The following is a 26,636-nucleotide window of genomic DNA, read 5'->3' as shown; positions in this document are numbered from 1 at the left end:
GTTAATTTAAAATTTATTTTGTATACTAGTACTTGTATACAAAATAAATTTTAAATTAAGTTTAAAAAGGACACAAAGCCATAATAATTAATTTATGTTAAATTTACCAATAAAGACTGCTAAATAAGACGACAACACAGAGTCACAGATGTTTTCATATTTTGTTCTCTAGGATTTATGATGTACAGTATTAACATTTACTGTAAATGCACATATTTTAATACAATTTTATATACTTTTATTCTTATTTACTGTACAGTAACATGCTTTTATGTGCTTCTAATGCTATTCTAGTGATATTACGACTTCAATATTTGTGGCAGAGACGTACAGTCAAATAAAATGATTTAAACTTGATTTTCATTTTTTCCTATATATATATTTTGACAAACGACATAATCAAGAACAACTTAACTTGAAATGACGTGACCCAAGGTATACCTGTATTTAAGAATAAATGTGAGTATAAATAACTCACATTTGGCTTAGCAAAAACATTTATATAACTATTAATATCAAAAATAAATGATAATATCTAGTTAAAACAACACAATAATGGAGCAAACATGTGAAAAATATTATTATTATTGAAATATTGGATTGTTCGGAAAGTAATTTCCTTTTCTTCCATAGAAAAATAAACGCAATATTCTTATAAATAAATAAATATTTTATTGAATTATATATTGACCATTTTGGTCAAATACCTGTTGTCATTGTTTCTGGTAGTAGCATGATTTCACATTCATAAAAATTTTGATCGTTGTTTACAAAAAACTGATCCAAGTGATTTTTGACATTGTCATTTCAAGTAAATGTCTTACAGTTAAAAAAAATTTGTATAGATCAGAACAAGTAATAATCTGAGTGTGCCCAATCTGGTGAATATGGTTGGTGTGATAACACATCCCATCTAAGCTATAACAGTTTCTGACGAGTTACCAAACTTGTGTGAAATTTGGCATTATCATGGTAAAACATTACACTTTGTTTGTTGATCAATTCTGGCCTTTTCTGTTTGATGATATTACTCAATTTGTTTACTCGATGACAGTACGCTTTCGAATCAATTGTTAAATTGTCTGGTAAAAGCTCAAAAAAAAAATTTCTTTAAAATCCCACCATAGAGAGCATCTCTCTTTAATAACATGTGGAACCCATATATCGAGCTTTAAAACAAAACCAATTTGTTTTAAGTAATAATAAACGGGTCAATTTAACAGATTTAATCTCTTAGTGATTTCACGTGTTGTTATACGGCAGATTGCTTCAATCAGTACCTTTATTTTGTTTTCATTGGCTTCAAATGGCCATCCAAAATGTGGTGTATCTTCAATATTAAAATTGCCAGAATGCAATTTTGTATACCAGTTTTGGCACTGTCTTTCTCTCAATACATCTTCTCTAAACATGGACCACAATTTTTTTCTTGTTTGAACAGCATTTTGATTTTTTAGTTATAAAAAGCAAAATATGCCGAAAATGATGCTTTCGATTTTCCATATTTGATGGGTCACCGAAAAAAAAACAATTGTACAGAATCAAACAAAATTTTTTACAAATAAGCCTTAAAATGTCAGCTGTCGAAGTATATAATGAAAATGTGGTTTAAAATAAAATTGGCTGGTAAAAATACATCTAATTCCTCTAGTAATAAAAAAACAAAATTACTTTCCGAACAACCCAATAATATGAATGAATTAACCAACAGAACATTAATGTGTAATCAATAATACAATATATTTTTAATTCATAAATAATTTTTATTAATAATTATAGATTAATAATAAAACTAGAAATAAAAGATGTTTTATCAAATATCTATCATTATCACATGATAGTTAATCATAGGATTTATAGGAAATACAGGTAGGCCTCCTACAACGTGGTAGATACGTTCCTTGAAAATACCGCGTTGTGGGAAATCGCATTATAGGAGACACCAACTTAATACAAAACTGGGATTCAGTTCTAAAAAGAGAAAAACTGCCTTTTATGGTGTAACATTTTCATCATTTTTTAAATTTATGTACATAAAAAGCTTAAATAAAATTCAACATCATATAAAAACTAAAAAAATTATGATTTCAAGTAAAAATAAAAAAAAAACATAATGTTATGCTCAAATTCAGTCCTCATCGTCACTTATTATAGTTGTTCGAGAATGTTTGACTGGCCTTATTTCAAGATCTGAGCTTGTTCCATCAAGTTCCACTGCACTTATGTGATCCGTTGCGATTTTTCTGTTATGTGAAAGATAATTCGTTTCTAAATACCCTAAACCGCATTGTAAGAAAATTTCCGCATTTTTCCAACCGTGTTGGAGCGAAAACGCGTTGTAAAAGTACCGCGTTGTAGGAGGCCTACCTGTAGGTACATATGGAAGTCAGACAACAAAGAACAATGACTAATTAGAAATTTCAAAACAGCAAATCATCATTAATACAAAACTTGTGGTTGAAATATAATATATATTTCATTTATTTATTGATGATATAGGAATGTCTTGTAGACAATGTGCGCCACGCCACTCTTATATAACAAGTATGGGAGACAGCACAAGTGTGCAGAATATATTCCAAGTAATTTTAATATTGTCTCTCCTCGGGTACAATGGTTATATTATATTATAATACTGTCAGTTACATTTAAAAGGATGTTTTTGCAGTATTAAAAATATATTTGAAGAATTTTATTTCAATTTTATACTAATATACTTTTCTTAGATTAAAAAATGATATTTTATCATCATATTTTACAATATATGATGATAAAAGATCATACAATCATTTGTAATATGATTGTACTCTATCTTTAAATTTTTAATGTGTTCAGTTTTCAAAAAAGGCTCTCTTATTGCCCACAGGGTGGAAAGTGTTTTTTTTTTTTTTTAAAAAGTATTCAGAATTTATTATTCTAAAAGTTGGCAACCATAAATATATATATATATATATAGTTCAATCAGGAGAAGTACATCTATTGCTGGCATTTTGCTTTTCATATACAGTAGAGCGTCATTTATCCGAAAGCCAATCAACCAAAACGTCGGTTAATCGAAAGCTTTTGTGTCGTGCTGAATTGAACGTTTTTGATACTAGATTAACTTCTAAAGTATAATTTTTTTGTTTTTATATTTTTCAATATATTTATTTTGTTTGTACAAAATAAAGAAATAATTTTTAATGATACAATAGCCATGATTATTATTATAAAAATTTTCATTAGGCTTAAAATCGACGAAAATTCAACACAAAGCGACACGCACTGGAGAAAAATTTCAACATGGGATAGGTTAACATATTTTTTCGTACATAATTGGTTATCCAAAAAATAAGATATCCGAACAACCCCAGTCCCCAACCGATTTGGATAAACGATGCTCTACTGTACTTAGTTTTTAAATTTTTTTAATATAAATTAACACTATTTTTCTTTCACTATAATTTGTATATGCTTTCCTTTTTAAAATTAAACAAAACTGTATTTGAACAAAATATTTCTAATTAAAAAATTCAAAAACTTTTTAATTTTGAGAAATTGTAATTTTAAATTGATTAATTTATATTCTATGGAGTTTGGCAATTTAAATTGTATAGACTTTTGATTCAAATAATCTGAAAATGTTTGCTAAAATAAGAAAAGTTGCTCAAATAATTTATAATTAAAATTAAAGATTAAAGATATATACTGTATATGTATATTTGATTGAGAACAGAATTCTTACAAGAAATGTATTTCATTAAGAATTTCACCTTTTAAAAACAAAAATGAATAGTTTCTTAATATTTTGTGGTTATTTTATTTATGTATGTATAGAATTTATATCTACAAGAAAGAGAGTAATAAAAGATTATAGAAAAATGAAAGAATTTAACTATATAATATATACACATACTTTATTTTATGTTAATTATAGTTTCCAAAAATAATATTCATATTTTTCAAGAACATTAATAATACGTTCTTTTGCTATAATTTATTAAAAGAAAATATCCATTTACATTGATTATTAACTAGATTATTATTTTTATATAATGAATTGATCCAAGTACTTTGAAATAAATATTAATTTTGCCTGTCTATAACATTAACTATGTAACTACGTAAAAACTACATGCTATGATTTAAATGGTGCATTTGCAATCTTTTAACATACTTTTCAAAAAATTGTAATTTGAATAGTATACTCTCAACCTGAAGTTGATATTTTGAAATGTAGTAGAAAGTACTTGTTTGTAAGTAAAGTTTAATGCAAAAGACAGTTTGGTTTTTTTCTTAATCTAAGTTTGGTGTTGTCAAAGAACATATTTTTATACTCTAACATTAATTTAATTTATTATCAATTTAGTTGCAGCATAAAGTCATTTTTTAAAACGCTGGCAATTTTTGATTATATACTGAACAAAAACAAATTGTGTATTAAACATATAAATCAATCATATGAAATATTTAACATATATTTCTGCATAAATAAGAGCAAGCTCTCTGAAATATGTCCTGCTTCAATTAAAAATAAACAAAAAAAACTATAAAAGTTTTTTAAATACTGAATTTTTAGGTACTTTGTGGAATGCATTGCCAATTTTGCCCCATCTATAAAAACATGCTCTTATATGTACAGAAATACAATAAGAATTAATCTGAGTATAAATAATTACTCAAACTGCTAGATCTTAAGTCAAATTTTATTATCATCAAATCAATATATAAAGCAGAGAAAGTTGTTATAACAAATCCAATAGTGAAATACTTAAGAAAATCTATTATAACTGTTATCATGTCAAAAAAAAAAGTAAACATAATTTTTATAAATTCATCATAGAAAACTATATACAGTAAATAATGATTTTGTTCTTTTTAGCAATTTAACAATTACTAAATATAGAAAAAAAAATTCTTTCATCATGTGTTCTTTAACAAAGGTATAAATAAATTACATAGAATTGAATCACACACATTTGAATAATACACAATTACCATATTAATCAAGTGTAATGAGTTATATTATTAATGAAAATATTTTATGTATTAAAACTCATAGAAATTCATTACAGTTTAAAAAAAGAATTCTGAACATTGGCTTTTCAGCCCAAAATCAAGCACTAATAAAGTATTATCAGTGTTTGAAAATTATTTATTCTTTTAGAATTTGTTAAAATGACAATAATGTGAAAAAATTTCAATTTTTCAGCGCACAGTATTTTTAAAAATTTAACTTTATTAAGTTTTTTAAACATTTGTATGATATACTATGATTCTGCAGTATTAATGCATTCTCATGATGTCTATTGCACAATACATAGCACTACTTAAATTAGCATTTTCAAGAACATAGAATTCATCTCAATTATTATTCTAATTTCTGCTTTCTATGTCTGATCAATTAATTTTATTGAATATTTCCATTAACTTTTCAAAATTTCTTATCAATCAGTATTATTAACACTATAATTAAAATAATATTTAGCCAATAAAAAATTAGGATGATTGTGATGTCCATAGATCAACATGGCAGACATAAGAAAATGATATGTTGATCACTCACAAGAAGACATATACATACTGCTATATTAAGAAGCTTTTCAATATCCATCAACATTTAACTTTCAAAGAATCATATATCATTATGCATAAAAAAGTATATGATGATATATAACCAGAAAACGCATTAAAGTCCTAAAGTTATGACACTCATACTAATGAAGGCCAAAAACTAGTGTAATAAAAAACATTATTTTTGTATCCAATAACCAATTACAATCTCTAACATGTGTATATGGATTATCAATGAATATGGGAAAAGCAAACTATTTGTATGAGGGGATGTAGACAATAGTATAATATAAAATGTATAATTTATATCCTGTTTCCCCAAAAATAAGACAGTGTCTTATATTAATTTTTGCTCCCAAAGATGTGCTAGGTCTTATTTTCAGGGGATGTCTTATTTTCGGGGAAACACAGTAATATGTGACCATTACAAATATCTAGGAGTGAAATTAAGCTAAGATGGAAGAGATAATTGAGCAATAGGAAACAGAAGAAAACAAGGAAAGCCAGTTTAGGAGGCTGATTAGAATCAAGTAAAATGCCAAAATCTCAAAAAACTTGGATATATATAACACCATAGTGAAAAGTATATTATGTATTATATTGAGCCAAAAATCTATAGAATATCATAAACAAATGAAAATTGGCTAGTGCAATTGAAATTAATGTACTGATAAGATTACACATATTATTATTCATACACAATACAATACAATACAATACAATAATATTTATTTACGTACAAATGAGTACATTCCTGGCCCCGCCAAAGGCATTACCAGGGTTGAAAATACATAAATTTGATTGATATACAGCAGAAGCAAATACAAACAGAATATATAATAAACAAAAGTGGATATACATTAGAACATAATACACAATTACACATTGATTATAAAAAGGAGGGTAAACTTAGAGACTAACAAGATAAATGGTGCATATAAACGTGATACAATATAAACAGGTAATAATACAAACAATTACATTAAGAGAATAGTTAACAAGTTATTGGCACGATAGTAGTTAGGCTACAATACGTTGATAATTACTGACCTGATAATAATTTGTATGGATGACAATAGAGTGACAACACAGTAGCAAGATGCAGTGAGACAATAAACACGATAAGATTATGAACAGTTAATGGTAAATTACAAATAAAAAGCAAAATGCTAGGTAGTTAATTATTTACAATCACCAGAGAGAGTTCAACGAATTTCTTGGCCAACCTACTGAAGGCCTTATATATTTCTTTAGATGAGAGTATCACATTGCAGTCACAAGGCCAGGTGTGGCCCGAATCTTCTACTAAAAGCCTTAAGTCTAGTCTCTCTTTTTCCAGGGTGATACAATCGTAGATGTAATGAGCACTGTTATCTTCAGTCTGGCAGATCGGGCATAGGTTGGTGTCGCTGAGAGTAAACCTGTAGAAATATGAGGCAAACTTTCCATGGTTGGTTATTAGCTGAGTCAGTGGAAAACTAGGGGTGAACCATTTAAGAGAGAAAAACTGTTGTATGTTGGGAATGAACTTGTAGGTCGTACACTGATTTTCTTGGTACCAATTATTCTGCCAGATTTGAAGACATTCTGTCCAGAGTATGTGGCATAGACACCGTTTACTTATTTTGTTGTAAATGATAGGGGTTGAGTTACTAGAGGTTGCCGATTTGGCAAGGAAGTCGGCTCTCTCATTCCCTACCATCCCCTGGTGGGCACGGGTCCAGGAGATGCTGTAATGGTTGTTAGAATTGGTAACGAGGTCACTGATCTCGCAGGCGAGATGATGAAGCGAGTTGCTCCCAATGATGTTACAAGCAGATAGGCAGTCGGTATATATGTGGATGGAGGTATTAGCATAGTTAGCAATGCTCCAAGAGATTGCCGTGCGTAAAGCTACAAGCTCCGCTTGGAAAACAGAACAGTTTCTGTCCAAACGGAAGCAGTCGTGATGAATCTCCCTGCTGTCTTCATAGACAATGAAGCTGCAGCCAATGCTATCATTCATTTTGGAACCATCAGTGTATAGTTCAATCTTGGCCAGGTGTGGGGAGGAGGACTTTATCTTGGTGTAGGTCCCAGGACATGGTATGTTGCAATATCGGTATGGTCTTTCAATGGCACTTGAATGGATGCAACTGTCATTGGTTTGAATGTCGAGGCCCCATCTGGCATGGTGCAGCTTGACATTCATGGAGATGGTCAGATCAATGGGGGATTTTCTTGCCAAAATTTGTAGGCTATGAGTGGGGGCTGTGCGATATGCCTTAGTAATTAGTAGCAACACTTTTCTTTGTGAAGAGATAAGTTTTCTTTTGGGGTGCACTTTCTGTGCAGCCCACCCCCAACTGCCACAAGCATACGTAATCATAGGAACATATATGTGGTCATGGATGGTGCTCATAGCTTCACTGGAGAGTCTCCAGCTATTCCTCGCAACCTGCATGAAGGCTTGCGTAATAAGTCCAGTTCGTTTAGTTATGAATTCAATATGCTGATCCCATGACAGCCTGTGGTCCATAATCACACCGAGGTATTTAATCACTCTTTCAATCTTGATGGTTTTATCGTTCATTTTGATGTGTGGGGGGCGGCGATAAAGATTGGGCTTGCCCGATCTGTTGTAGACAATACCCTTAGTTTTCGCAGGGTTAAAAAGCAGCTTGTGCTCCGTGCCCCAGTTATTGACCTTTCCAAGCATTAAATTGGCCCTGCATTCCAGGTCTGCACGAGAACGCCCACCCATAAGGAGTATGACATCATCCGCATAGGCGTATAATTTATCCTGGCCAAAACTTTCCCCAAGAAAAGAGTTGAAAGTGATATTCCATAAGAGTGGCACACAGACAGAACCCTGCGGGCACCCTCTTGTAATGCTCTTTTGAACGGAGTGTTGTCCCCAATGAAGAACAGCTTTTCTGTTGCGGAGATAGTCCTGAAGTAGGTGAAATATATTAGCGGGACAGTCGATAGCTCTTAATTGATGAATGACAAGTGGCCACCAAGCTGTATCGAAGGCCTTAGAAATGTCGACACTTATCCCCAGGACATATTTGTGATCATCAAGTAGTTGGTCAACTGTATCAACGACCATCCTGATGGCATCCTCTGCAGACCGTTGCGGTCTGAAGCCATATTGTGCATCGTTCAGGAGATTGTAGTGCTCAACGTACCAGCAAAGCCTACCATAAATGAGGCGTTCCAATACTTTGCCAAGGACCGGCAATAGAGAAATGGGTCTGGTCTCAGAAGAGGAACCAGCCTAAGGGACTGGAACTATGCTGGCTAGTTTCCAACTCTCAGGGAAGATCCCATAGCATAAACAGGCATTATACAGGTTGTACAGTCCCGACCAAAATGATTGACTATCAGTCGATCGATTGCGCAGCTGTGGAAATTGATCACTTGTTACACCAGGACGTTCTATCTCTTAGCAAAGGCGTTTCAGGTGGACTGATCCGATTTGAGCCGTAATAGGGGTGAGGAAATCGAGCCGGAGGGACTTAAGCGTGCAGTCAAGCGCTCTGCAGGTTGACAAGACTAATCGCTCATCGCTTGCCTAAAACTGCGTGTGTAGCATCGGCCTTTTTTCTTTTAAAATTGTAAATTTGCCGCCACTGATCATCAGAAATATGATTTTATCCGTTATCTTTATACTTTTCTTTCTGTATAATGTTTTATTTACGTTTATTTTCCTGTAATTTGAGACGATACAGCTTTAAAATAAACAGATCAGGTCTCACTTGCCAATAGATTATCTCAACTTTCACCGATTGTCGTCGGTTCCTTTGTAATCGGAGAGTAATAGGACCCTGTGTCAATTTTCACTGTTAAGTGTTAATTGTTTTTGCGGTAATCTGAGTAGAGGGGAGAAGTTACTTAATAAACCGCCAAGTGTTTTATTACTGTTTAAACAACTGCTCCCCAGTTGTTATTTTTAGTAATTGGAGAGGGGTAGATCGTGTTTCAAGGTCAGTGAAAGTTTATTACTTTCGCAACAGGGTGTCATCTGAGCTGCCACCCACTCCCCACTTAAATGACAACAACGTGCTAAGTGTTTTATTATTATATAAACAAAAACTCCTCTCCCTGTCAGAAGTGGGTCAAATGTCAAGGTTACTATTTAATAGTATTGAACAGAATGTTGTCCTTGATATTTAACTATCATTTTGTCAGAACTCTTTATTTTGAATACTTTTCTTATAATTTTCTTATAATATATTTGTCATTATATATATATATAGACAAAGAAGAGATAAAAACAATTTTATAACCGAAACGGAAATAAATTATAAGAAAAGTATTCAAAATAAAGAGTTCTGACAAAATGATAGTTAAATATCAAGGACAACATTCTGTTCAATACTATTAAATAGTAACCTTGACATTTGACCCACTTCTGACAGGGAGAGGAGTTTTTGTTTATATAATAATAAAACACTTAGCACGTTGTTGTCATTTAAGTGGGGAGTGGGTGGCAGCTCAGATGACACCCTGTTGCGAAAGTAATAAACTTTCACTGACCTTGAAACACGATCTACCCCTCTCCAATTACTAAAAATAACAACTGGGGAGCAGTTGTTTAAACAGTAATAAAACACTTGGCGGTTTATTAAGTAACTTCTCCCCTCTACTCAGATTACCGCAAAAACAATTAACACTTAACAGTGAAAATTGACACAGGGTCCTATTACTCTCCGATTACAAAGGAACCGACGACAATCGGTGAAAGTTGAGATAATCTATTGGCAAGTGAGACCTGATCTGTTTATTTTAAAGCTGTATCGTCTCAAATTACAGGAAAATAAACGTAAATAAAACATTATACAGAAAGAAAAGTATAAAGATAACGGATAAAATCATATTTCTGATGATCAGTGGCGGCAAATTTACAATTTTAAAAGAAAAAAGGCCGATGCTACACACGCAGTTTTAGGCAAGCGATGAGCGATTAGTCTTGTCAACCTGCAGAGCGCTTGACTGCACGCTTAAGTCCCTCCGGCTCGATTTCCTCACCCCTATTACGGCTCAAATCGGATCAGTCCACCTGAAACGCCTTTGCTAAGAGATAGAACGTCCTGGTGTAACAAGTGATCAATTTCCACAGCTGCGCAATCGATCGACTGATAGTCAATCATTTTGGTCGGGACTGTACAGTTGTTGAGGGATTATGCTCCAAATATGCTTAGCAATTTTGCTGGTGATCTGATCTAGCCCAGGGGCCTTGCCCCTAGACAGGTTAGAGAAGACATCCTCAATTTCTTCAAAAGTAAAGGGAGGCATAGGGTTGGATCTGGATGGAGTATTGGCCTCAAGGCGTAGTTGTTTCTGCCAGGCAGTGTCGTCCATGTGATTGTCATCGGGACAGTAAGCGTTTATTTGTACTTTCAGAGTATGGAGAAAGTCACTAGGTATAGTACTCTCAGTGTTGCAATCAGTTAGAATTTTAGTATGCCTTAATTTGTTCGTGCACATCTTGGAGATGTATCCCCAGGGGTTGTTTGACGTCTGTGTGCAAAACCTTTTCCAACTCTCAGTTTTTGCAGTTCTGATGGCCTGTTTGTAATACTTCTGGTTGTCAAGGAATGCAGTCCTGTAAGTGAGCCTGGTAGAGTCGTCTCTACACCTCTGATACCTCTTTCTAAGTTGCCTGTTAGTTTCTCTTAATTGGCTAAGTTCAGGCGTCCACCATGGGACCCTTCTTCTCTTAATTGTCCTCTTAGGGATAAACCTGTTGCAGGCTTCATTGATTATGTCAATGTTCTTATTAATTTGGAGTCTAGTGTTGTCCGGGTCATCCGAAGAAAAGTCCACAAGATGAGCTACCAAAAAATCATGCATTCCATCCCAATTAGCACCAGAACAGCAGTAAGATAGCCGTGGGTTAACAATAGGATGGGAACTGTTGTTGTCAGTAAGAATCTTAAACTCAATAAAAGAGTGCTCGGTGAGGCTGTCCTCTTCAAGGACCCTCCAATCCTGGATCCGGGAAATAGCCCACTGCTGCAGGCAGCGATGTCGATCCAACTATCGCCCCTGTGTGATGAAAAAGTCGGTGGAGATAGTGGGTTATTAAGAATGAGGAAATCGTTGGTAGAACAAAAATTTTCAAAGAGGTCACCACGCTCGTCTATCCTCTCCCCACCCCAAGTGGGAGAGTGGGCGTTAAAGTCACCAGCAATAATCAGGGGGGTGTCCCTAAACTGATCAATAATGTTTTGGAGATTATTAATGAAGTTTACAGAGTTAGCATCATTGGGGAAGTAAATATTGCAGATGATAATCCTGGAGTTGTTGATCATCAGCTCGGTTGTAACGATGTAATTACTGGTAAAAGTCTTGTGGTGTAGAATTGAGAGGCTGGTATTAGGCACAAGAGTAGTTGCCCATGGAAAAGCGTCCGTTGTCCTTAGAGCTGGGCAGAATGTGGGTAGGCATGCTGGAGAATAGTTCTTGCAGTACGGCTCTTGTGCCAAGATCAGATCATAATTTAAGATCTTGTTACTGAGAAGAGAAGTGGTGGCAATACTCCTTCCTAGGTTTATCTGCAATAAACTGATATAATTATGGTCACTAAAATCCATAATCAGTGCAAAGGATTAAGTTGTTTTTGATTTTTAAGTTGATAGGACAATCGCCATCCCGAGCATTGTGATTATTGTCGTGGTTATTTTTATACCGTTTACAGTTGCAGCAACAAGGTGTCTTTTCCAAATTGGGGCAGTCCCTGTATAAGTGCTCTCCAGCACAATGACTGCAAGTAGGATCTTTTTGTGGGCAGTTTTTAGTGGAATGGTTATATTGGCAGCATCTGAAGCACTGCAATATAGGACAAAAGTCGGCAGCACGGGAGCGGGACCATTCGATGTTGAGTTTTGTTAGCTTTAGTAAGTGTTTCCTCAGTTCAGGAGAAACTTCCACCACCCAGTTTCTATATGGACTTTCCCGTTTCCCCATGTTAAACTTAATCTTAAATTGTTGGAGAAATTCTTCCTCGGAGAAATGCTCGGAGAGGCTACTATTTTGTTTATAAATTAAGGTATTTAAGTCATCTTTGGGTATGTCTCTGTTGACAGAATAGACAACCAGATGTGGCCATCTTTTCATTGGTTTCTTTGTTATTAGTTCAGGTACCTCCTCTTTAATGCATTGCTCCAGAATGGCAGCGTCCTCGCGGCCCTCCAACTCAACCGCCAATCCACCGCTATTAATTTTTCTGATTTTGTCAATCCCTATATGTAATTTCAAAGGTTTAATCTTATTTTGTATAATTTTGCACACAGATTCACTTGTCTGATTTTCCTCCTTACCATAAATCAGCAAAACATCTCTTGGTGCTTGTGGGGTTTTGATGTTACGTGCCTCACTTCTTGCAATGCCAGATTTCGCGATGGTACTGTACAAAAGTGCAGTTGGTTTGGGAGGCAAAGCCTTCTGCTCAAGGGCAGTCAGCTTTTTTAAAACAGCTTCTTGAGAGGATAGAACATCTTTAGTCATATTCTTTTCAATAAGAGCGTCTACCTTTTCATTCAACTTTACAAGAAGTTTTCCAGAGGAGTTCTCAATGAGATAATTAACAACTCTGTCAAAACATCCCATTATAAAATCCACATTGCGCTTATTTTCAATATTAGAGCCCTTGTTGTCATTAATGTACTCCTTCAGTTCCTTCAGGACTTCATTGCTGTAGGAAGTCAGGCTCTGGTGATGACTGCAGCCCTTGCATACTGGCTGCTTGATCCCAGGTTTACGAGATCCTCGCGTAGACATTCGCAAGTACACACACAAAAAGTGAATCCAAATGATATATAAAGCCAGAGAAACGTACCAACCACGACCCGGAAAACCAGCGAAACAATCAAACGAATTAGGGTCAGTTAGGTGAATGCAAGTATAACTGCGACAATAAGATGTCAATGGAAGGAGCTAGGAGCCTGAAATTTGCAAATCGTGGAGAGAACAAAGCGTAGTAAACGCCAGTAGAGTATCAGAAGCACCGGCGACACAGAAAGCCCGCAATTAGGCCCGTAATTCAGATAGGAAACACTGTTATAGAACAAAAACGGTAAGTCAGAAAAAAGAAGCAATGACACCGTTAAAAAGTATGAAAAAGACTGAATCGAATGATATATAAGACGCAATAAACGACCCAACTAGGACCCAAGAAACTGACAAACAAGAGGCAGAATTAGGGTCGGTTAGGTGTATAACGGTCGTGACACATGGTCGAGTGATTATTCATACACAAAATAAAAAGTGAAAAATTAAAGGATCAAATCAATTAATGATGAAATGAAGATAGTACAAGAAGAAAAATGAAAGTGTGGGAACGCCGGAACGAGCCGAGCCGAAAAAAAGGAGGTACGACTCCGTCCTACCTCCTTTTTTTCGGCGAACAGGTCGGCAAGACCCAACCCACTGTCAAGGATGGCTTAATATTTGATGATATCCCGACTCGTCGGGATTGGGAAATTAATTGTCAGGTCAAGTGGAGGAAGTGTGTGAGTCCGTCGATAAGTTTAAGGCGATATTCGAAATAACGGAACCATGATGAAAACAAACAACGATTTATTTGGACAGATAAACAAATACAGAAAATCTAACACGTCCAGTTCCTAACCGCGAGAGAGAGAGAGTTTACAAATTTAGGGGTCGTACCTCTTCCTAGGGTATATCGGTTGTAATTGCAGTATTAATCGTCTCGGTTCTCCGGTCGTGGAGGTAAGCAGGAGGATCGGTCGGGGCGGCTCGTTGTCGGCAGGCTTCGGTGACTTCGGGTTTCGGCCCTCGATTCTCGGGACGGATCCGACGGGACGGGCGTCTTATGCGGACTTTCAGCGACCTCCTTCTTAGATATCTCCCCCCTTTATATACTCCAGGTCTCGTCCGCTGCGATCACCAATTGCGACGGTGGGTGATGAGTCGATCCTCGTGACTCAGAGGTCGGATTTGGAGAGGAGGGAAGCGTGTTTGACGACGGAAGGCTGCACATCCTTTGAATCTTGATCGCTGGACTGATATCTCCCGAGGGGATTTGAACAATAAAATTTTAAAATCAGGCCGGTGTAACCCGGTCCTCACAAAAGCATAGCTCATAAGAGTGTAACAAGAACTAAGAATGTAAATTGTTGTTTTGACACTACAAATCAATAAACTTGTACGTAAATTATCAGTGTTAACTTTATTTTTTAGTTGTCCTATGCATTTTTAAAATGGCAAGAATACTATGTGGTGTTGAATGAAATAACAAAGAGCCAACAGAAGAGAGGCAAGGGCCCAAAATGCATATTGATACCTGAACAGCAGTATAAAGATGGATGTAAAGCCTAGTGTCTATTGAAGGCACTTCATTGTGCAATACGAATAAACATAGATAAAAGACAGTCTCAAATTAAAAGAAAATGAAGATAGTTAATATGACGTGGAAATCAATTGCATGGTTATCTTTCCATGAAAGAAAAACCACAATGAGAGAAAAAAACCTGAGAAGGAAGTATATAAAAAGTGGAGAAGGACATCAAGGAAGAAATGTATAACAGAAAATTTTATAATATTGCACAATATTTTTTGTCCACCTGGCTAATTCTTCATTCCACCCAGCTAGTAAAAATTTCAAGGAACACTGGATAAGGTTAATATCATAAACTGATATATGCAGCAAATCACATGCATCATGAAAGATGTAAGCAAGATTAGATGAGACTATTACATAATTTCATCCTTACGGTTAACAAAAAAATTAATGCTAACTTACATTCTAAAAAGTATTCATGTTTGAAAATATTGATATGTTTCTATAAGCAATTATTTATTTAAAAGTTGTTTGAAATTTTTTATAAAAGTGGAATGTGTTCAACATTTAAAATATATAGTTATTTAGGTTGTATAATATATTACATAATATTACTATTAAATTTTAATTATAAAGTTATTTTTATAGAATTTTGTAAAATATATACTTACCTATATTGAGGATGCTGCCACCAAACATAACTTCCTGTACTAGCACCAGATATTACAAAAGCTTTCCATATCCATAACGGCAAAAAAATTGCCCAATAACTCCAAGAAATGGCACCATCAAGACGTAAAGCAAACAGTAATGTAAAAATTAATAAGCATGAATATACAAGAAATTTACTGAAAATAAAAATAAAATTTATTTAGTTTGAAAGATATGGCTTTAATTAATTAAATAATAAAATTCAATACTTATAAATTATTTGATCATTCATTGTTTTTGGAATGACTTTTATGTTTTTAATAAAACATGCCATAGATATTTTTATATTAAAGTGTTATAAAGTGTTAAAGTCCAATTCCTAGTCTTAGTGTGCAATATAATTTTTTAAATAATATATATTTTTGATTTTATTGGAAATAAAAATCAAGTAGTTAATTCAATCTCATTTAAAACTAATTCATTAGTTGATCTAATATAACATTATAATTAAAGTTAAAACGTTGAAAATTTCAAAATTTAATCTTTGCCGAAGTATGTTTAGAATTATATAATACAGGAAATTAAATTTATCACCATCAAATGATATTGAAAATGATCCACTTTTTATTACTATTCTTGTTACTAAATTTATTAATAAACAAATATTTAATATATTTAAAAATTTAGCAGCTTTAGTTATGTTTCCTGAGCTTAAGCAATTATATTTGTATTTCTACATATTGATATATAATTATTATATTAACTGGCTTTAGAATTCTAATAAATATCAATATTATCTGTAAAATCAGTTTAAATATTACTTTAATACATTCTAAAATAGATTTTAAGAATCACTACAGAATTATATTTTTATATAGTACTGTATATAATTGTCTTCAAGCTTATAAACAAATTAGTAAAAGGAATACTGATTAAATTTTTAAGCTGAAATTTTAGTATAATTTAAATTTTAATTTGTTCTCAAAATATGTACAGTACAGGCCCATACTTAACATTTTATTAATTATATATATACAAGAATACTATATTTGATATGTAATATACTTTTTGAAGTCATTAAACTTATGAAATTCCAAAAAGTTAAAAATATTCAGTTGAAATCTTTCCCAGCTTACTATATAAAAATAATTTAGCAAAAAATTCTAACTGCTTTTATCCATAATCTGTAAATATTTAATTAAATATATAGTCATTATTTTATACCATAGACAATATATTTACACAAAATTATTCATTGTAAATATAACTTTTTGTATTTATCTTCAAACATGTAATAAATAAATTCTCAAATTAAGTCATTTCAAATCATAATAGTTATTTTGTACACTGAAGAAAAACTATAAAGTTCAAATTATTAATTGAATAAAATTAAATCAACACTTTATTTTTATGAGAATATTTGTAAAATTTTAAATTGTGTTTTCGAAGCATTTAAGACATAACAAAGAGTAAAAAAATACAATTTTATTAAAATTATATTAAATATTATTTATTTCAATAAAAAAAAAAATAAAATAACTGTTTCTATCAGAGCTAATTTCGACCCTTTATTTTTTTGTTTATTTAAATAAATGAATCAAGATAAAGTCAAGAAGTCTATTATTATTGAATTATCTAACAGTTTTTGAAATCAAAATATTTAATTTATAAGAAATAAAATATTACTTATTTTTATGAAATGAATATCTTTAAAGAGTACAATTTCAAAACAACTTTAACTTCAAAATAAAACAAAAAAAATATATGTAAATTTCAATTTTATAATTAGAATTCATTTTGCTAAATTATAAAATAAACTATAATAGTAAATATTTTTACGTAATAAAATTTTACAAATTTTAAATAAATACGGATAATGGAAACGCCGGTCAAAAAACAGGAATCAAATTTCTCAGAGACAAAAATAATTCTTTTTATTCAAATGTTTATATTGTACATAGTCTGGAATAGTTACTCTTCTAGATATTATTTCGTAAACTTTTTAAAGTATTATTTTTCATTCACATATATCAACAGAAATAAATTGTATAAAATATATATATAGTACATAAAAGCTATAGTGGGTCTCAAAGCTAAAATATAAATATTCAGTATCATTTTCATAAGATTATTTTATGATTTGTACCAAAAACTCATACAAAATAATTATTGTATAATATTCACTTTTATTCCATCCAGATTATTATTATTAACACTCCATAAAAGATATAATAATGAAACTTTTTTAAAGAGCAATTTCTCATTAATTCTAATAATGTTCAAGAATGAATTTCTCTGATGGAAGATATTCCAAAATAACCATTATACGAGGGCTATTTTTTAAATAAGGTCCGTTTGTGAATGAGAGTGAGAATAATGCACAATCACGGCAGTATGCATGCGCTTCTGCTCCGAGCAAGCTTGGTGCGCGTTTTGACGCCATTTGCAGCCATATCGTCTGTCTGTAAGCTGAGCTGTAGAAGTTTAAAATGTTTAAAAAAATTGAGTCTCCCACCGACTGAGATACAATCTGTTATTCGATTCTTGAGGGCAAGAAACTTGGCAGCAGCGGAAATTCACCGTCAGATTTGTGAAGTTTATGGTGATAATGCTATGAATGACAGTAAAGTTCGAAAATGGGTAAGAATGTTCAAGGATGGGCGAGTTAATGCGCATGATGAGCCACACCCTGGCCGACCTTCTCTGATTACTGAAGATTTGGTTCGTGATGTGGATAACAAAATTTGAGAGGACCAACGATTCACGATTTCAAAGTTATCAATTGAATTTCCACAGATTTCAAGATCAGTTTTGTATACCATTGTTTCGGAGAAACTGAATTATCGAAAATTGTGTTCTCGGTGGGTTCCAAGACTGCTTTCTGACAATCACAAAACAAAAAGATTAGACAGTGCTTTATCGTTTTGACTCGATACGATTATCCACACAGTCCAGACCTTGCACCCAGTGATTTTCACTTGTTTCGATACTTAAAGGAGTTCCTTGATGGTCAACAGTTCAACGACAAAGAAGTGAAAACTGCAGTCACGGATTGGGCTTCTTCACAGGCGGCAGATTTCTTTGAAGTCAGAATTCAAAAAATTGTCGAGAGGTATGACAAATGTTTAAACAAAATGGAAATTATGTAGAAAAGTAGATAAAAGTATGTAGAATATGGAAAAAAATATATTTTAATGATATTTACAGTGTTCTTTTTCTTATTAAAAAACGGACTTATTTAAAAAATAGCCTTCGTATTATTATTTAATGCATGTTTATAGAATAAAAACTATATATTTTATAAAAGAAATGTAGACTAAACAGTGTGTTAAGTAATTTATGTAAAAGTTTATAGGAAACAAATGTGATTATTTAATAAATAAAACAAATACAAACAATAATTTAAAAGTGAAATAACAAAACGAATAGAACTTAAAACTATGAAAACAATTCACTTTCATTGTTTATCTTTCAGTAAAATATGTCAATTACATAGACAAATTATGAAACACGTGCTTCGAGCATCGGTTAAATTAATTATTTTTAAAACATATTCTCTTAAGTTAAATAAAATTCAATTATCAGGAAATACAAATGAATTCTGGTTACAACACAGAATACATTTATCAATAACAAATTAATGTAAAAAATTTATTGAAGTAAAATTCACCTAGGATTAAAATCTTGAAATAAACTCTGCAGATTCATATTTTAATATAACTACTTTTTATAATAACCACGTTCTTTGTAATAAATAAAATCCGTAAAATTTGTTCCAAACATTCATCTCCGACTTCCCTCTCGCTTCTACGAAATTTACGTAATCGGTAACAGATGGCGTAAATATCGCGTGCCATGCGTCATTATTGATAATATATATATATTTTTTAAATGTATTTATGCGATCTTATCTTTATATCCTTTATATGTTTTATTATTTAAGTAATAATAATAAAAATAAATAATATTCTATTACATGTTTGATATTATCATTAACAAGTCAATACATGTCCTTTTTTTTTTTTTTTTTTTAAACTCTTTCCGCCCTGTGAGCACTAAGAGGGCCTCTTTTTAGTAGGCCCATTATGGGTTCGGCCAGGCCCACAATGGGGCGACCGGGTGGTGAGGGACGGGGCCCGACATATCCGAACGGACCACCCCCCGAAAAATTCCTGGGGATTATTCGACCCGTTCGGATTCGATCCCGGGTCCCCCAGAGCGGTAGGCTGCCACCTTTACCGCTCGGCCATCCGGCCGTCTATACATGTCCTAATCGCAGTGTCTTAATTGAATCATGGATTGATTAAAATATATTTAATTAAGGATTTACAGTACTAATTATTGATTAGAATTAGGGTTTCTCAAACGGGATCTCGGGATACCGGCTGTTTTTTTTTAACCCGGGAAATTCTCCTCATCCATGGGAATCCCGCAAATTTCTTAAAAATTCACTTTTTTCTTATTTTCTATTCAAGTTGAGGAAATTTTGCAAATAGAAAGTATAATTAACTCATAAACTGTCAGAATACATTTGTATTTATTAATTTTAAGCCCGCTTATTAATTTTTTAAAATTTTCATTGTTATGACATCTCACAGATTGTCGATAATCAATGCGTATTTGTGGCAGGACTCTGAAAATTCTTTACTTGTCAGAACCTGTAATATCTGGAATAATTGTGCTTACGCTGTCTTAATTTTTAACCATCCCCAGTTGCTTCAATAACTGCGTAATGCCAGGTTGTGCAAATTGAGCAAGGATATAAACGAGTACGAAATCTGCAAGAATGACGTTTTTCTTTATAAACCTGATTATTAAAGCCAAACGAACTGCCGATTTATCGGGCTATAAGCTCGATACCGCTATTAAAGCAGCCGAGGTAGACAAAAGAAGTATTGCAACGCATCTCGAAAACGAACTAGAAATCTTCGACGCTATGAGTGAAAAAACACTTAACATTTGTCTTCTCTTAAATGCATTAAAGACGATTCCACCCACATCCATTAAATTGGAAAGGGCATTCCCGGTAGCGGGACTTTTCATTATTAAAATAATAACCAGATTGAGTGATCGGAGTATTGACCATCTTCGGTTTTCAAAATCTTACAAAAATTTACAATAATATTTTGTATTATGTTTTATTTAAAAAACGAAAATTACCTTCTAAATTAGAAGTTTGATCTAAGTTCATTTTTTCTTTAAATTTTCGACTCAATTCAAAGGTATTTTTTTGTAAGCAGTTTCCAACAAACTTTAATAAATTTTTTCTATTTGTGAAAATTTCTACGTAATTCGAAGGTAATTTTAATATATATTTTACACAGCATTATTAATATTATGATTTTGGAAGTTGCAGAACGTGTTAAATTGCTTTTAAAAATGAAAAATAATTATATCATTCGATTTCAAGATATTTTTTATATCTTAAAAGTAATTAATTATATCCCGGGATTTCCCGGGATTCCTGGAAACAGTTTACTTTTATCCCGGAATTCCGGGACAAGCAAAAGACCGGAAAACGAGAAACCCTAATTACAATCTGTATTAGTAATTTTTAAATCGTAATTTTCGTCAATAAAGCTCACAATGGGACGTTCTGGTGATAAGAGACCCAATCCGATGTACACGGACAGGCCGCCTATGAAAAATTTCTTAAATTCCTGAGCCAGACTCGAACCCAGAGCCAAGGGTCAAATACGTATATTCAGTCCTGATTACCGAACAGGTTGACTAGGCTAAAGCCAAGGGCCCATCGATTCTAGGGGCGCATAATTTGTCGTTTAATTTTTTTTCGGTCTATTAAAATATATACACTGTATATATATATTATGTTGCTAAAGTAGTAGAGAAAGTTGTTTTTGCAACAGTTTATCAGAATTAATTACATTAAAATGGTGTCATTTCTTATTTCAGAAATAGAAAAAATTACGTTAGGGCGGAAATGCGGTTTTTGTAAAGGGCGCACGAAATGTTAGCCGTTTGCAGCGCTCATAATCCTAAACCAGACACAAGTACTCTACTTTAGCAAGAGTTTATCCTGTAATGCGGCTCACTACTGTCGAAATTACAATTTTAACTCTTTAATACTGTGAGGATCACTTCTGTACATAGTTTTCTTCGAGAAACTCCGTGAGAAATATTTATAGAGATTGAAATAGTGGTCCAGACTTGACGAATCGTTCTTGAAACTAAATGGACAATATTTTGTCTTTAAAATGCTGGTTCAGTAGGTGAAACACTTCATTCTAAGGTCGACTCTCGTTCAGTTGATAGAACATTTCTGTAAAATTGGTGTTTGTTCCTTGAAGAAAAGGAAGAAATTCATCTCTCAGGAAATGGAGGTAATGATCTGTATTCACTATATTATTAAAAAATATTTGTCTAACAATACGTTAAGTTAATAATGTAGAATATTCAAATTTTCTGAATTCGTACACACCAAGTATATTAAATTTTATATGCGGTTTCAGCGTAGAAATCAACGGAAACTACATCTTTTTAGAAAGATCCTGTACTTTGCAAGTTTAATCTAAAGCATTGGTTCTCAAACTTTTTTGATCCACTACCCCCTTTGTTCCATAAAGTTATACCCAACGCTCCCTAACCCATCAGTGACCCCAACTTTTGCCTTTGGTTACCGTTTAGTACCCTGCCTCCAGCGCCCCCTAGATTTACTCACCGCCCACAGGGGGAGCGGTATCGCCCACTTTGAGAACCCCTGATCTAAAGGAACACATGGTTGATTTATAATTAATATCTATATCTGTATTTTACAATAAATTTTTGTTTATTATTACTTTTTCTAATTAAACATTTGGAAATATCGATATATATGGTTTTTTTTTCTAATTAAGCTAATAACTATATATGTGTTCAGAATTTGCAACAAACTGATTCGCTTCTTTAACATTATTTGGAATTTATTGTATTCTATTATTTTACATTCCTAAAAAACAAACGTCGATTTGTGTATATATTGGGAGGTCGGTCAATGATTTTATTAATAGGACACATGAACGATATGCCGATGGGGTTTTTTATGGTAAACTGGCCCCTATTTAGATGTTAAATATCAAGATAAATGACTAATGTATTATTATTAAAGGCTATTAGTATATATATATATAATTAAGCTATATCTGTAGAAAGTCGCAAAGGTTTTTCCAATAAATGTCTTACAACTTAATATGAAATGATACAATGAACCCAACATAGTATTGATTTTACAATGAATGATTTTTGAAGTTTCTCTTAATACCATTTATTTATTATTGATTTAAAAATAAATGTAAGAAAATATTTCTGTTTTTTAAAATGAATATCGTTTTGTATATTACGAGACATATGTATAGTTTCGATAACTATAGAACGAAATTATTGTACATTATTTTAGTGCTGAGTTTAAAATGGAAAAACTCCTTTAACTACAAATCATAATATCTATTGAAAAGCTGTACTTTCCAGACGCAAAAAGCTGGGTTTTCCTTTCCTGAGTCGAAAAATAGAAAGTGTTGTAATTAGTCTTATTGTTATAAATATTTTGCAAGCTGTAGATATGTTTTCCTTTTTAAAAAAATGTAGATACAAGATTCCCAAACATCAGTTAATCATTTTAAAATTAAATTTTTGTCTTTAAATATTTTATTACATTCAAACTCTATCAGTTTTGTATAAGAAAAATGTTCTAATTAAACTTAGTTTGTAATTCATATGTACAAGTTTGCTAAAATACATAAAACATTGGGTTACTCTGTATGTGTATATGTATATATTTAATATTATAATATAATATAATTTTGTAAATAATATATGAAGAGAATGGAGTAAACTTTGTGATTTATTTAAGATTTTTATGTTTCGATACATAGAAAATGATAATAATAATACAATACTTTTTTATATTATTGAGTATTATTTTATTAACCTTACAGTTTTATTTAGACTTTGACACAGATCGCAAGTGAAGCGGCACTGCTCGGTTTGTAATTTAAAGTAAACCATTGTGTGCCAATTTCTACATTCTTCCAACTGATCTCTTTTTAATATAGCTGACCCTTGATAATCCGATGCTTTTGTAATCCGACGCACCTCCCGTCAAGGTCACCGTAGTCCCCGTCCCGTTACGTGTCTGCTTGCACAGAAGGATGTCGCGACATGAATCTCCCCACCCAATTCTTACACGATGACACACATTTCTTGTGTTTTCCGTGAGCAGTTCTGTACGTACTGTATTATTTATGCATATACATACTGTATGTACTGTACATTTATTGGCTTCCATATTTCTTTTAATAAACATGTTTTAGTTAACGGAAATGGATGTTTCATTTCCATATTAACCTAGGCAGCATTTTACTCATAAAATGTAGGAATATTAATAGGCTAGCAAAATAACGCCAAATATGTAATCACTTTCGGTAATCCGGACACTTTTGGTAATCCGACACCCCTTTGGTCCCATACCTGTCGGATTATCAAGGGTCAGCTGTATTTTCTTATTGGAATTAATACAGTATTTTCATTCTTCGGTATAGAGCAGCCAACGTGCTTCCGTTGTTTCTTTGTTCTTTTATTTTTCTCTTTTTTTTTCTGACTTCAAAAAGATCATTTTGGAGTAATTCGAGATAGAAAATTAACATCAAAAAGGATTTTTTTAAATCGCGATTAATGATCACAGTATCACCGACTTACAATTCGAATTTAAGTATAAAAATTAAAATGCCAAATCGTTTTATATAAGAGAAATAAGATACATTAAGATATAGGCTAAACTTGATTAGCTACGATAAAATTGATTGTTGTATTTATCAAGCTTTAGCTACGTTTGATCTCAAACACAACACGAGTGATAACATAGTATACTCAGTCTGGTACCCAGGAATAAATCATTTGGGCTATAGGAAAAAGCTGGAAAAAATGTGACTAATATTTTTCTCTTTTCCAGCCAACACTAAGACTATTAGCAACAACACTAGAGTAAAAAAGCCCACACAACAGTAGCTTAAGTTTACGTAATGAAAGCATATATCTAGATATATATATATAAATGAGGATGTTTGTTTGTTTGTTCGCTATAACTCCTATGCTGTTCAATCAGTTTCTATGAAACTCAACAATTACGTTTACATTACGTTCTAACTCAGACAATGTCGTAGACTCCACCCCAAAATATCGATTGAATTTATATAAATCAATTAATTTCTATCTACATTCGATTTGCTGGCTTTACACATAGCGCCATCTATTGGCAAAAGATTTAACAAAATAATAAATTAAATATAATTCTTACGAAAAGGGATATAATTTTAAAAATATATATACAGTCAAACCTGTTTTTATGCGCTCTTTTTATGTGCGATTTTTATTTGTGCGATTTTTTTAATGCGAATTTTAATTTGTGCGGTATAGTTGGCGACTAGTCTCGTGCGATTCGTCATGTCTTACGTTGACTTATTATAGCTAAATAAACTTATTATAGCATAAATGCACTTATTATAGTAATATTATTGCATGAATATGCGAAAAATGAAATAATTTACTTTTTAAGTCAACAAAACACCACCTGGACAAAAATATGTAAAACAGACGATAGACCAGACGATGCAGTCAAGTGCTGACATCTGTTGTCAATAAATTCTATTTCGTACGGTTTTGAGTTATTTTCTATGTGAGACTTTTTTATATGCGGTCCCTGTTGACCGCATAAAAAAAATTTTTTTAATTGTGTTGCGAAAACTATTATTTACAGCCATTCGTAAAGTTTCGTGAGATTTTTTTTATGCGTTTTTTTTAATGCGGTCCCTATCTCCCGCATAAAAACAGGTTTGACTGTATATTATATTCACTTAATTACTGCGACAATGATAAGCGCGAAATAGACAATGATATATCATTACTGAGACAAGTAACAAAGTGCTATCCTTCGTGGAAGGAAAGTGTTACCCTGTGAAAAGTCTATATAAATATTTAATTTCCTACATCTAACGACTCGGGTTTTTTTCATTTCTGAACGACAATTTCTTAATTCTACTAAGTGCTCTCCTGTAGCCGAGTGCATAAAACCACTGAACTCTGGTAGTTAGTCGTGGGTTGGAGCATGGCCAACGGGCAGGTCGCATGGAGTTTTCCGTGTTTTTTTCATGTCAGTAACACCTAAATAGAGTCTAGCTTCCAATAAAAGTCTTCCCCGGATGCATCTCCTCGGCACATCGCTCACGTGTCGAGGTTTGCCGTAACCAAATAAAACAAACTAATTCGAACGAACGATTATTTATTGTGACATCGTCACAATGCCGGGATGCAACATTTTGTCATAATGTTCTCAATTTTTTTAGTGGTGTCTTGCCCCTGTACTGTACATCATAATTTCCGTGTTAGTAATAGAGTTGTGCCGATTCAGGGAAAAATTCTGAATTGAATCAACGTCACTTCCGTTCTAAACTAGAAGTTTGTATATAGTAGTTAATCTGGGCTTCTTGTCCCTGAGCTTCCCATGCCTGCTTTCGACTTTCATCTATATAAATTCTTTCTCGATATTAAGGAAGGACAGCAGACAGCCAGCTGACAGTCGGAATTTATACGACTAGAATTTTTAAATTGCAGCCCAATAATTTTTATATAAATGCGATATTTACGAAAACATTCATCCGGCATAACAGATAACGCACAATTTTATTTATTTTTTGCTTAATAATGTAAAAGTTTCTTTTAAAATACTCATAACAGCCAGGAAAGTTATGCAACTCTCGTTGCGCATTTTTTATATGATAAAATGATAGAAAGCTTAATTTTGAAAGTACAGATGAATTTTATTTAAAAACAAACAAAAAAAAATGTAAATGCTAATAACGAGTAAAATGTTCATTAATTTCGATTTCATTCGAGATACGACACATGACCCCCCTCTGTGTCTCAACCTCCTCGATCTTTAACCACCAAAATTTACTATACTCCTACCGTGTCAGTTTACGAGGGGCGTTGCTATTATTAATTTGCATAACACAATACTTCGCAGCGCCCTCTACTTCTTACGTCATTTGGTCGTTACGTTCGAGATTGTCGGAAGTGCCGCCATTTTGTATACCTAGGTTCACATTGATCTAATGTTTTAACTGATTGCTATAATTTTCCTCTATATAGATAA

The 26,636-nt window shown here is 32.6% G+C and overlaps 1 protein-coding gene across 1 annotated transcript in view; it reads right to left on the bottom strand.

Moving 5' to 3' along the window:
- The window catches only part of LOC136988477 (transmembrane protein 185A), a 47,822-nt gene extending 28,525 nt beyond the window's left edge, over window positions 1-19,297 (bottom strand). The window contains 2 exon segments of the mRNA XM_067286341.1: window positions 15,514-15,690; window positions 19,164-19,297. Coding sequence (XP_067142442.1) covers window positions 15,514-15,690; window positions 19,164-19,201 — 215 coding nt within the window. The 5' untranslated portion in view covers window positions 19,202-19,297.
- Between the last annotated feature and the right edge of the window lie 7,339 nt (window positions 19,298-26,636).

This window comes from Centruroides vittatus, unplaced genomic scaffold (genome assembly GCF_030686945.1).
Source record: "Centruroides vittatus isolate TY-2023 unplaced genomic scaffold, ASM3068694v2 scaffold_3315, whole genome shotgun sequence".
NCBI lineage: Eukaryota > Metazoa > Arthropoda > Arachnida > Scorpiones > Buthidae > Centruroides > Centruroides vittatus.
Note: the sequence above shows the minus strand (reverse complement) of the source record. Positions and strands in the feature narration are given on the sequence as shown.